The sequence below is a fragment of the Erythrolamprus reginae genome, chromosome 8, assembly GCF_031021105.1.
Source record: "Erythrolamprus reginae isolate rEryReg1 chromosome 8, rEryReg1.hap1, whole genome shotgun sequence".
In the NCBI taxonomy this organism is placed as follows: domain Eukaryota; kingdom Metazoa; phylum Chordata; class Lepidosauria; order Squamata; family Dipsadidae; genus Erythrolamprus; species Erythrolamprus reginae.
The window spans coordinates 9,659,118-9,671,591 of NC_091957.1; the positions used below are offsets into that span (position 1 = coordinate 9,659,118).

General features: G+C 43.6%; 2 protein-coding genes across 3 annotated transcripts in view; one reads left to right on the forward strand and one right to left on the reverse strand.

Moving 5' to 3' along the window:
- Window positions 1-12,474, forward strand: part of ST6GALNAC4 (ST6 N-acetylgalactosaminide alpha-2,6-sialyltransferase 4) — a 683,294-nt gene that overhangs the window by 186,840 nt on the left and 483,980 nt on the right. The gene's annotated exons all lie outside the window — the stretch shown is intronic.
- MEGF9 (multiple EGF like domains 9) overlaps window positions 1-12,474 on the reverse strand; it is a 50,894-nt gene that overhangs the window by 12,294 nt on the left and 26,126 nt on the right. For both annotated transcript variants that reach the window (XR_011559694.1, XM_070758807.1), the window contains exon 2: window positions 3,595-3,793. Coding sequence is in view for 1 of the 2 variants with exons in the window: in XM_070758807.1 (XP_070614908.1) it covers window positions 3,595-3,793 (199 nt within the window). In the remaining variant the exon portion in view is untranslated. The remainder of the gene's footprint in view (window positions 1-3,594; window positions 3,794-12,474) is intronic.

Sequence of the window (12,474 nt, forward strand, 5' to 3'; positions counted from 1 at the left end):
GAGGCAGGGAGAAAGGGGGAAGATGGAGGGAGGAAAAGAGGGAAGGGAGGGAGAAGAAGGAAAGAAGGAAGAAAGAGAGGGAGGGAGGAAGGGAGGGAGGGGGGAGGAAGGAAGGATGGAAGGCTCTCCTCCTTCATGATTAGAAACAAACTTCATTTCTTTCACCTTATCGGAAAGAAATGTTCTGAAGTGATTGGCCAACTCTCTCCGAACCAAATCATTCTACACACACACACAAAACACACCCAACCACACAACAGGCCTCAGAGTGCCATCTTTCAGCCAAATGAAGAGAGAAAAGCCAACCTTGGGTGGTTAGCGATGGCTCCTTGCAGTGTAAAAACCCAAAGAATCAGTTTCATTGAGCAAATGGAGGTCAATAAATCATGGATCGGTGGCCCCAAGACCAGCAAGACATGGAAATAAAAGTGTTTTCTATCAGTCCCTTACTTTTTTTTCCCCTTCTGTTGCTCCCTTGGGCCATGCAAAGAGTGATGACCTGTCTTCAGGGCCTGCATGGCTTGGACAAAGAAACCAATGTCCTACACGCAAGTCCTCCGTGACTGAAACATTTTTAAAAATCCATTTCGGTCAAGATTTACTGCCTGACATTCCCCCTTCCCTCCATCTCTTTCTGTCTCTGTTTTTCTCTGTCTCTGTCTCTGTCTCTGTCTGTCTCTCTCTCTCTCTCTCTCTGGTTTTTTCTCTCTCCCTCTCTCTTTTTCTCTGTCTCTCTCTGTCTCTGTCTCTCTCTATATGTGTCTATCTGTCTGTCTCTGTCTCTCTTTCTGTCTCTTTCTTCCTCTCTCTCTCTTTCTCTGTGTCTGTCTGTCTGTCTCTCTTTCTGTTTTTCTCTCTCTCCTCTCTTTTTCTCTCTCTGTCTTTCTCTCTCTTTCTCTCTCTCTGTCTATCTGTCTTTCTCTCCCTCTCTCTCTGCTCATCTGTTTTTCTCTCTCTCTCTTTCTCTCTCTTTCTCTGTCTCTGTCTTTCTCTCTGCCTGTTTGTCTCTCTCTTTTTCTCTCTCTCTTTTTGTGTCTGTTTCTCTCTCTCTCTCTCTCTCTTTCTCTCTCTCTGTGTCTCTCTCTATCTTTCTGTCTCTGTTTTTCTCTCTGTGTGTGTTTCTCTGTCTTTCTCTTCCTCTCTCTCTGTCTCTTTCTCTCTCTGTCTCTGTCTTTCTGTCTGTTGTTTCTCTCTGTCTCTCTCTGTCTCTCGGTCTCTCCCTCCCTCCGTCTCTCTTGGTCTCTCTCCTTCGTGCCTTCCATCAGCCTCGCAAAATGGTTCAATGATCCCACCGAGAAACCACGGCACAAGATGGCTCCATGGGGAACCAACTTCCGTCTACCTCGGCCGACCTTTCGCCCGAGCATGGGTAAGGAAATTTTTTTTAAAAAACACCCACCCCACCAACCTATAGCTTGATTTTCAGCTCAATTAACCCGGACATTAAGAGATGGGGAAGTCAGAGACCCGAATTGCCCCTCGGCAAAAAAAATGTCTCCATCACGTCTGGGTTTTTTTCTTCTCCCTGGCCCTTCTTTGAAAACTCTTGGAATTTAATAACAGCTTCTGTGTTCGGAGGAAGCGGCGGTCGCGCAGGCTCATCACCCCCCTTTGCTTTGGCATCTTGGCAACCCTCTACCACACCAGCAAGGCCCCCCTCCCATCTATGGTGGGAAGAAAAACAGGGGGCGCTTTCTTTGCCCCCGAACACTGGCACATTGTGCAGGCCGCATTCCTCAGCCGAGGCTTTGCAAAAACGGGAGTCATGAATTCGCTCGCCCGATGGGGACAAACCTCTCCAGGATTCTTGAAGAGGCGTTTTGGGGGGAAATGTCAAAAACCGCCCAAGAGCATCTGGACAGCATCACGAGGGCCACTGCCAAACTATCCTTTCCCCCGGTGGGAAAGCATGGCGGGCCACATCAGGCTTCCTGGATCAAAAAGACCAGCCGTCCAGCAACGTCTTGGGAAGTGATGGTGAACACATGGCATGGTTGCCACAGGTGACACACAGAGCCATATCTGCTGACATGCGAGCCGTTGCCCTAGCTCAGCTCCAACGTGCATGTGTGTGCTGGCCAGCTGATTTTTGACTTGCACAGAGGCTGTGGAAGGGCGTTTTTGGCTTCCAGAGAGCCTCCGAGGGGATGGAGGAGGGTGTTTTTACCCTCCACCAGCTCCAGGGAAGCCTTTGGAGCCTGGGAGGGTGAAACATGAGTCTACTAGACTAGACTAGACTAGACTAGAACAGACTAGAACAGAACAGAATATAGAACAGAAATTTAATGGAATGGAATGGAAGGGAGAGGAGAGGAGAGGGGAGGAGAGGAGAGGAGAAAAGAGGAGAGGAGGGAAGAGACTCCAGAATCCAGAATCCAGACTAGAATAGAATAGAACAGAACAGAACAAAATATAGAACGGAATATAGAACAGAATTTTAATGGAATGGAATGGAAGGGAATGGAAAGGAAGGGAATGGAAGGGAAGGGAGGGGAGGGACTCCAGAATCCAGACTAGATTAGAATAGAACAGAACAGAATATAGAACGGAATATAGAACAGAAATTTAATGGAATGGAATGGAATGCAATGGAAGGGAGAGGAGAGGAGAGGAGAGGGGAGGAGAGGAGAGGAGAGGAGAGGGGAGGAGGGAAGAGACTCCAGAATCCAAAATCCAGACTAGAATAGAATAGAACAGAACAGAACAGAACAAAATATAGAACGGAATATAGAACAGAATTTTAATGGAATGGAATGGAATGGAAGGATAGGGAATGGAAAGGAAGGGAATGGAAGGGAGGGGAGGGACTCCAGAATCCAGAATCCAGACTAGACTAGAATAGAACAGACCAGAATATAGAACGGAATATAGAACAGAATTTTAATGGAATGGAATGGAAGGATAGGGAATGGAAAGGAAGGGAATGGAAGGGAGGGGAGGGACTCCAGAATCCAGACTAGACTAGAATAGAACAGACCAGAATATAGAACGGAATATAGAACAGAATTTTAATGGAATGGAATGGAAGGATAGGGAATGGAAAGGAAGGGAATGGAAGGGAGGGGAGGGACTCCAGAATCCAGAATCCAGACTAGACTAGAATAGAACAGACCAGAATATAGAACGGAATATAGAACAGAATTTTAATGGAATGGAATGGAATGGAATGGAAGGAAAGGGAAAGGAAGGGAGAGGAGGGAAGGGAAGGGACTTCAGACTCCAGAATCCAGACTAGAATAGAATAGAATAGAATAGAACAGAACAGAACAGAACAGAATATAGAATGGAATATAGAACAGAATTGGAATGGAATGGAATAAATAGAATAGAATAGAACAGAATTGGAATAGAATGGAATGGAATAGAATAGAATAGAACAGAACAGAATAGAATAGAATTATTTACTGGCCACGTGTGATTGGACACACAAGGAATTTGTCTTTGGTACAGATGCTCTCAGTGTACATGAAAGAAAAGTGACATTCCTCAAGAATCATGAGATAAAGAACACTTAATGATTATCATAGGGTAGAAATAAGCAATCAGGAAACAACATTAATAGAAATCTAAAGGGTTTGAAGGGGTTCTCCTTACTTGTCGCAAGACGAAGAGACGGAGCCCTCGGGGTGACACTCACAAGCAAAGCAGTGTCGGTGAGGTTGCCCGAGATAGTAGCCATCTTCGCATCGGTCGCACAAGGGCCCCGTGTAACCTGGCTGGCAGTGACAGTGGCCGGTGGTGTTGCACTCACCCACACCTGTGCTTCCGACGGAGCTGCAGTTACAGAAAATATCTGCAAGAGGAGCAAAGGAAAAAGGGAACCTGAAATTCATTTTATTGATTTTACGTTATTTTTATTTTACTCATTTTTTTATGCTGCCCAATTCCCTAGGTTGACTGACGACGCTCGTGCGAGCGAGATTTCAGTGATTGGGGGCTATTTTTTGCTTCTTTGCATGCAGTTCCGGTAGCCACCCATCACTGTCGTGACCACTGATAGCCTCCAAAGCTTGCAGGAAGGAAACATCTGAAGGAGTTTAAAAGATGTTCAGGCAGCCTTTCCCCTTCTGTTGTGGCCCGCCAGCGGCTAAAGGAGGTAGAAGCAGTTTTGGACAATGAGGATGTTGGGGAGGAACATGGGCCAGTCCTGGAGTCTGGGAAAGGCTCGGACAAGTGCTCTAAGTCAGAGGCAGAGACGGGGCCAAGGCTGTCTGGCAGTTATCAGCTGCCTTCGGAGTCAGGCATCAGTGAGGCAGAAGAACAACTGGAGCCTGTTCCGTATGTGTGCATGCACAGAGTTGCTATACAAAGGGAACAGCTGAGGAACAAGGGTCGACTTGGATGTAAGGCCACAGGTGGATGGTGAACGTCCCCTCCCAAAGGGAATAAAAAGGAGCGAATGGGGAGGGGAGTTTGCAGGAGACAATTAGTTTTTGTGGAGGAAAATAGGGGAAAGAATCTGTTTACCAGATATTCATCTGGTTAGCATCCTTAGTCTGGTCAGTTTCAGCACATTAATTTATCCTCTGGTTAGGGCTTTTAAAAAAACCTTCTTTGGAGAGAGTAACAATGAAAGAGCTTGCAAGCCGTAATAGCTGGAAAACTGTTAGCACCTGGTCAGGGCTGGAAAGAAAAATTCTGAGCAAATAGAGCAATGAAAAAAAAAACCTGCAAAGACTTAGAGGTTGGAAAACATTCTTCCCAGACAATAACCATGAAAGACCTTGCAAGCCGGTAAGAGCTGGGAACATTGTTAGCACCTGGTTAGGGCTGGAAAGAAACATTTAGAGCAAGTAGAACAATTTTTAAAAAACCTACAAAGACAGGGTTTGGAAAACATTATTCACAGAGAGTAATAGTGAAATATCTTGCAAAAAGGTAAGAGCTGGGAGCATCGTTAGCACCTGGTTAGGGCTGGAAAGAAACATTTAGAGCAAGTAGAACAATTTTAATAAACCTACAAAGACAGGGTTTGGAAAACATTATTCACAGAGAGTAACAGTGAAATATCTTGCAAAAAGGTAAGAGCTGGGAGCATCGTTAGCACCTGGTTACAATTGGAAAGAAACTTATTTGGAGCAAGTTAGAGCAATGAAAAAAACCCTGCAAAGACTTAGGGCTTGGAAAACATTCTTCCCAAAGAGTAACAATGAAAGAACCTGCAAGATAAGAGATGGGAAGATCGTTAGGGCTGGGGGGAAAAAGCTTCGGAAAAGTTTCATTCAGAGTATAAGACGCACCTGAATTTCAACCTCTTTTACGGAGGAAAAAGGTGCATCTTATATTCCAAAAAATATGGTAGTTCATTCCTGCATCCTTGCCAGGTTTTGCAGGGGACTGAAAGACATCAGCCCAGCCACCCTCCAAGCCTGATAAAGGTCGATAATTATGAACTATCTTGAAAGGCTATGGGAGAGGAAAGACTTCGCTGGAGAGAAATTCGCTGTACACTGTATATTCTGTCGGGCTCTCTGGAAGACCCCTCCCAAAAATTCACAGGTACAAATTTCAGACACACACACATTTGAAAATTCAAAACAATGTTCTTTATAATGAAAATTCACTTAACCTAAGCCCTCTTTTAGTATAGCCAAGAGCACTTGTCTCCAAACAAACTGGTAATTTGTACAAGTCCCTTATCAGTTCTGTGATACTTAGCTTGCAGCTGTGAGGCAATTCACAGTCCTTCTTCTTTCACAAAGTGAAACACAGTTTGCTCTGGTTTAGTTTCAAAGCGGGGAAAAAACAGCACACAAAAGGTCAAAGTCAATAAAGCAGTCACGAAACACAAGGATCAGATAATCCTCCAGAATGGCCAAACCCACAGGCTGCTCTTTTCTTTTTTTTAATAAGTTTTTATTAATTTTTAAAAAACTCATATATACAAATTTACAAAAGTATAAGATCATTCATAAATTGAAACAGAAACAAAAAAACCCTAACACATACCAACAAACAACAACAACAAAAAAGATGATAGTCCTAGCAATATAGTTATTTACTTATTTAAATACACTTAACAATAATAACAATAAACATATTATATCTTACTTAAATTTAAATTCCCTTGTAAGAGGGAAAGTTATAAGTCATCTTATATTTTCAAATTATTTTCTGGTGAAGTATAGCCTCATTGGTATCCACTATTTTTTCTTTTTGGTTGTCCATATATTTTTCATTATTTATATTTTCTTAACCGCCTTCGTAAATTCGTATTTAATTTCTTTAAATTCATACAAATCTTCCTTTATAGCAGCCTCACTAATTACCACAGCCCCACCCAACCACAGGTTGCCTCATTTTCTTTGATAATAATCTCTCAGTTGTTGCCTATGCATCGCTCTCCGCATGCGTGGCTGTATCATTAACTCTTGTTCTGAATCCAAGGAGGAGCTAGATAATTGATCTCCTTCTGAGCTGTCTGCCACACTCTCCTCCTCCCTGTCACTCATGTCTTCTTGGTCAGAGGAGCCTTCATCAGCAGATTCCACCGGGGGCAAAACAGGCCTGCAGCATGTGGATGTCTCCCCCACATCCACAGTCCTTGGGGCAGGAGCTGGGCCAGAGCTAACCACAACAACTGTAAAACATCTTTTATTGGGACAAGGAGTCTGCTTGGTGGTTTGAGGAATAACCAAGGTCAGAACACCTCCTGTCTTACGAGAGCTGAGCTGGCGAACACACATCAAATAGGTGCCTCCTGCCAACTGCCAGGAATGGTTTGATGTGCCAGCACAACTCAGCTTTGGAACCCTGGCCATGGCAGCAGAAGAAAGATCGGTTGATCCGTTGATCCCCTCCAACGCCTGCTCAAAGAGAGCCACGGCATCAGCTCACAAAGCCTCATTGTTTTTCCAAAGTTGCGCCCGATCAGCAAAAAAACCAGATGCCAACAATGTCCAAGAATGACACACAGGATGTCCATCAAGTTAGGGGGGAAAAAACCCTCTCATGCAACGGTTGAGAAGCAAATGTTTTTCCTATCACCCAAGTTTCAGAACCCTGAAACCAAGTTTAACGAAGAGAGTCTCTTCTCGGAGCTAAAAATTTGGAGTTTATATATATATATACATAGAAACATAGAAGACTGACGGCAGAAAAAGACCTCATGGTCCATCTAGTCTGCCCTTATACTATTTCCTCTATTTTATCTTACAATGGATGTATGTTTATCCCAGGCATGTTTAAATTCAGTTACTGTGGATTTACCAACCACGTCTGCTGGAAGTTTGTTCCAAGGATCTACTACTCTTTCAGTGAAATAATATTTTCTCATGTTGCTTTTGATCTTTCCCCCAACTAACTTCAGATTGTGTCCCCCTGTTCTTGTGTTCACTTTCCTATTAAAAACACTTCCCTCCTGGACCTTATTTAACCCTTTAACATATTTAAATGTTTCGATCATGTCCCCCCTTTCCCTTCTGTCCTCCAGACTATACAGATGGAGTTCATGAAGTCTTTCCTGATACGTTTTATGCTTAAGACCTTCCACCATTCTTGTAGCCGGTCTTTGGACCCGTTCAATTTTGTCAATCTCTTTTTGTAGGTGAGGTCTCCAGAACTGAACACAGTATATTCCAAATTTGGTCTCACCAGCACTCTATACAGCGGGATCACAATCTCCCTCTTCCTGCTTGTTATACCTCTAGCTATGCAGCCAAGCATCCTACTTGCTTTTCCTACTGCCCGACCACACTGCTCACCCATTTTGAGACTGTTAATACAGATTAATACACTCTGTTAATACAGATTAACAGAGTGGGAAGGGGCCTTGTAGGTCATCTAGTCCAAACCCCACCCACCCACCCAAGCAGGAGACCCTATACCATTTCCGACAGATGGCAGTCCAGTTTCTTCTTGAAAGCATCCAAGGATGAAGTTCCCACAACTTCTGAAGGCAACTTCTGTTCCATCGGTTGATTGTGCTCACTGTCATAAAATGCCTCTTTATTTCCAGGTTGAATTTGATCAGTTTCCATTATTCCTTGTCTGGCCTTCAGGTGCCTTAGAAAATAGCTTGACCACCCACCCTCTGGGGCAGTCCCTCAAATATTGGAAGATTGCTATCATGTCTTCCCTGGTACAAAAAGGACATTCAAACTCTAGAGAAAGTACAGAGGAGAGAAACCAGAATGATAAGGAGACTGGAAACCAAAACATACGAAGAGAGGTGGTTGGAACTGGGCATGATAGCAGTATACAGATATTTGAGGGGTTGCCACAGAGAGGAGGGGGTCACACTATTTTCCGGGGCACCAGAGAGCCAGACCAGGAGCAATGGATGGAAACTGACCAAGGAAAGATTCAACCTGGAAATAAGGACGGTGAGAGCGATCTACCTGCGGAATGGCCTGACTGCGGAGGTTGTGAACGCCCCAACACTCCATACATTCAAAAGGAAATTGGACTGCCATCTGGCTGGGATGGTGTAGGATTTCCTGCTTGAACAGGGGGTTGGACTAGATGACCTACAAGGTCCCTTCCAACTCTATTAATCTGTGAATCTGAATCCACCATGAAGGTCCACTTGAAAGCCAAACAGTCAGGTCCACTTATGAGTTCAGCAAAACCTAGTGACTCTCCCATCTCCAACTTGGCAGGGAAAGCAAAGTCTCTTCTTCCTCTAAAACAGTGGTTCTCAACCTGGGGATCGGGACCCCTTTGGGGATTGAACGTCCATTTCACATGGATCGCCTAACACCATGTTAGGAATTCATGCTTCTATTCTGGCGCCTTGGAACATATTTTTACAATCCAACCAATCAGGCGTTGACAGTGGGCATGTCCCTCTGACCTTCCTGCCAATCAGCTCAAAGCTCTGTTGGGAGAATTGGCGCTAGACTTATGGTTGGGGGTTACCACAACATGAGGAACTGTATTAAGGGGTCACGGCATTAGAAAGATTGAGAACCACTGAAGTTAGCATCACTGCTTCCTGTATGCTTTCAATTGAAATCTTCCTACAATCGAACCACGAGGCTTCTCCATAGCTTCCACCACCCCTCCCAACTAGCCAACTAATCCCCGGTGTCTCTTTTAAATCTGTTTCGTTCATCACTTTTAAATCCCTAAGCAAACCCCAGGACAGGAAAAGCTAGTTACGCAAGTCTGGCTCTACCGCATGATGCCAAAAATCTAATAATAAAAATAAATAAAAATCGATGCCCTCTGTACAAGCCAGAGCTCACTGATTCACACAAACCCTTTGGAAAGTCACATATGAAGCTTTTTGATGGGCATCAAAAAAAATTAATTATACCCGCAGCGCTCCACACCCACAACATCAGTATGTGGTCTGCTGACTAGCAACACCATCGCGGGCTTTCTTTTCTGCCAGGCTCCTTCTCCTAGGATGGATGCCTGGGTTGGAGAAGCAAAGGCATCACAATCTCCCAATCCACAAATTAGAAAAAAACAGGGTAGATTATAACACATACAGATGGATAAATAGTTGGCTGGCCAATTACACCCAACAGGTTGTCCTCAACGGCTCCAAATCCACATGGAAGGAAGTAGGCAGTGGGGTACCAACAATCGAGTTATCGAAGCGTGGAACTCATTGCCGGACTCAATTGTGTCAACCCCTAACCCCCAACATTTCTCCCTTAGACTCTCCACGATTGACCTCTCCAGGTTCCTAAGAGGCCAGTAAGGGGCGTGCATAAGTGCTCAGGTGTGCCTTTCATCCCCTGTCCAATTGTCTTTCCTTTCTCTCACTTATCATATATATTTTCTTTCTTTCATATATCCTCTCCTCTAAGTTCACTTTACCCTTATATATATTACTACACGTCTATTTTTCTTCCTATGTATTTGTGTATTGGACAAATGAATAAATAAATAAATAGATAAATAAATAAATAAACAGAATGAATGAATGAATGAATGAATGAATGAATGAATGAATGAATGAATGAACGAATGAATGAATGAACGAACGAATAAACAAATGAACAAATAAACAAATACACAAATAAACAAATAAAAAATAAACAAACAAACAAACAAATAAATAAATAAATAACACAGGTTTCAGTCTGGGCCCTGTGCTCTTCAACATTTTCATCAATCACCTATGTAAAAGCTTGGGGAATCCCAATCGGCAAGATTATCGGGCTTTCCCAGCGATGGTGGGTGGGGAAAATCCTGGCTGCGTGTGTAGGGCTTCCCCAACGGCTGCAGCTCATAGGTGGGTAGTCTGGAGCAGTGTTTCCCAACCTTGGCAACTTGAAGATATCTGGACTTCAACTCCCAGAATTCCCCAGCCAGCATTTGCTGGCTGGGGGATTCTGGGAGTTGAAGTCCAGATATCTTCAAGTTGCCAAGGTTGGGAAACACTGGTCTGGAGGACAGAAGGGAAAGAGGGGACATGATTGAAACATTTAAATATGTTAGAGGGTTAAATAAGGTTCAGGAGGGAAGTGTTTTTAATAGGAAAGTGAATACAAGGACAAGGGGACACAATCTGAGGTTTGTTGGGGGCAAAGATCAGAAGCGACGTGAGAAAATATTATTTTACTGAAAGAGGAGTAGGCATTTTGCTTCTCATCCACTCTTCAGTTCTGAAGAAATGTTGGTGGCTATTGGGTGGTCTATCCTAAGGAACAGAAGACTGCTCACAGTCACTCATGCCCTCATCACCTCGAGGCTCGACTACTGTAACGCTCTCTATATGGGGCTACCTTTGAAAAGTGTTCGGAAACTTCAGATCGTGCAGAATGCGGCCGCGAGAGCAATCAGGAGCCTTCCTAAATATGCCCATGTTACACCAACACTCCGCAGTCTGCATTGGTTGCCGATCAGTTTCCAGTCACAATTCAAAGTGTTGGTTATGACCTATAAAGCCCTTCATGGCATCGGACCAGAATATCTCCGGGACCGCCTTCTGCCGCACGAATCCCAGCAACCAGTTAGGTCTCACAGAGTTGGCCTTCTCCGAGTCCCGTCAACTAAACAATGTTGTTTGGCGGGACCCAGGGGAAGAGCCTTCTCTGTGGCAGCCCCGACCTTTTGGAAATAACTCCCCCCAGATATCAGAATTGCCCCGCCTTCCTTGCCTTTTGTAAGCTCCTTAAAACCCACCTCTGTCGTCAGGCATGGGGGAATTGAGACTTTCCCTCCCCCTAGGCTTATAAAATGTATGCGTGAAGGAAGAGACAGAAGGTAAAATTATCTAGACAGAAGGTTTAAAATTTATTTTTAGGTTATGATAGATTATGTCTACTTTGTCGAAATGATAGAATTTCTTTTCATAAAACAATTATATTAGACAAAGAAAATAATTGCTTATTCAATATTACATGTCGACATTATGATGTATTTACTCTTCCTTCTTCACATCTGTAAATTTGTAATATAATAAAAACTATTTTATTAAAAAAAATGTATGCATGGTATGTCTGTACGTATGATTGGTTTCTTAAATTGGGGTTTTTAAATTAACTTAAATATTAGATTTGTTTACATTGTATTATTATTATTGTTAGCCGCCCCGAGTCTACAGAGAGGGGTGGCATACAAATCTGATTAATAAAATAAAAATAATAAATAATAAATAAATTAATAGCCTGTCTCTTCCCCGCCCAGATTTTGGATTGGAGTCTTCAGGAAATCCCATTTGTCAGATTTAAGATCATTCTTGTTTTTCTTTTTGTCCTTCTGCGGAGATGTAAGTAGCCATGACAGGCTCGGATGTCTTCCTTACGACCTTGGCTTCCCTTTAAACCAAAGGAGCTCATTTTTATTTATTTTTTACTATTATGAGTTTCTTTCCTTGGTCTTGGCACGGAAAAAAGGACAAGCGTTGAGGCGTCGGATGCCCACAAATCAGACCGACACCGAAGGGAATTTATGAATGTCAGAACGTGTTGGGTTGTCAAAGTTTAAACGTCAACGTCTAGGAAATCAAGGCTGGAGAAGGCGAGAGGCCGGAGGCGGGAGGGGAGGTTGCGCAGAAAACACACTTCAGATCAGAGCAAACTCACACAGAAGAGGAGATACAAAGGCACTCACACCTTGCGGATTGTAAATGTGAAGCGGTGAGCTTTGAGTGGCATGCAATTAAAACGACCTATGGCGAGTACCTGGGGTGACCAACTCGGCCTTCAAGATGGTGGTCCCATAAAAAAAACCCAGCCTTAATAGAATAAGAGAGTTGGAAGGGATCTTGGAGGTCTTCTAGTCCACTTCTCTGCTTAAACAGAATAACAAAGTCGGAAGGGACCTTATAGAGCGTCTAGTCTACCTCCCTGCTTAAACAAAATAACAGAATAACAGAGATTGAAGTGACCTATGAGGTCTTCTAGTCCAGTGTTTCCCAACCTTGGCAACTTGAAGATATTTGGACTTCAACTTCCAGAATTCTGGGAGTTGAAGTCCAGGTATCGTCAAGTTGCCAAGGTTGGGAAACACTGTTCTAGTCCACCTCTCTGCTTAAACAATATAACAGAGTTGAAAGGGTCCTTGGAGGTCTTC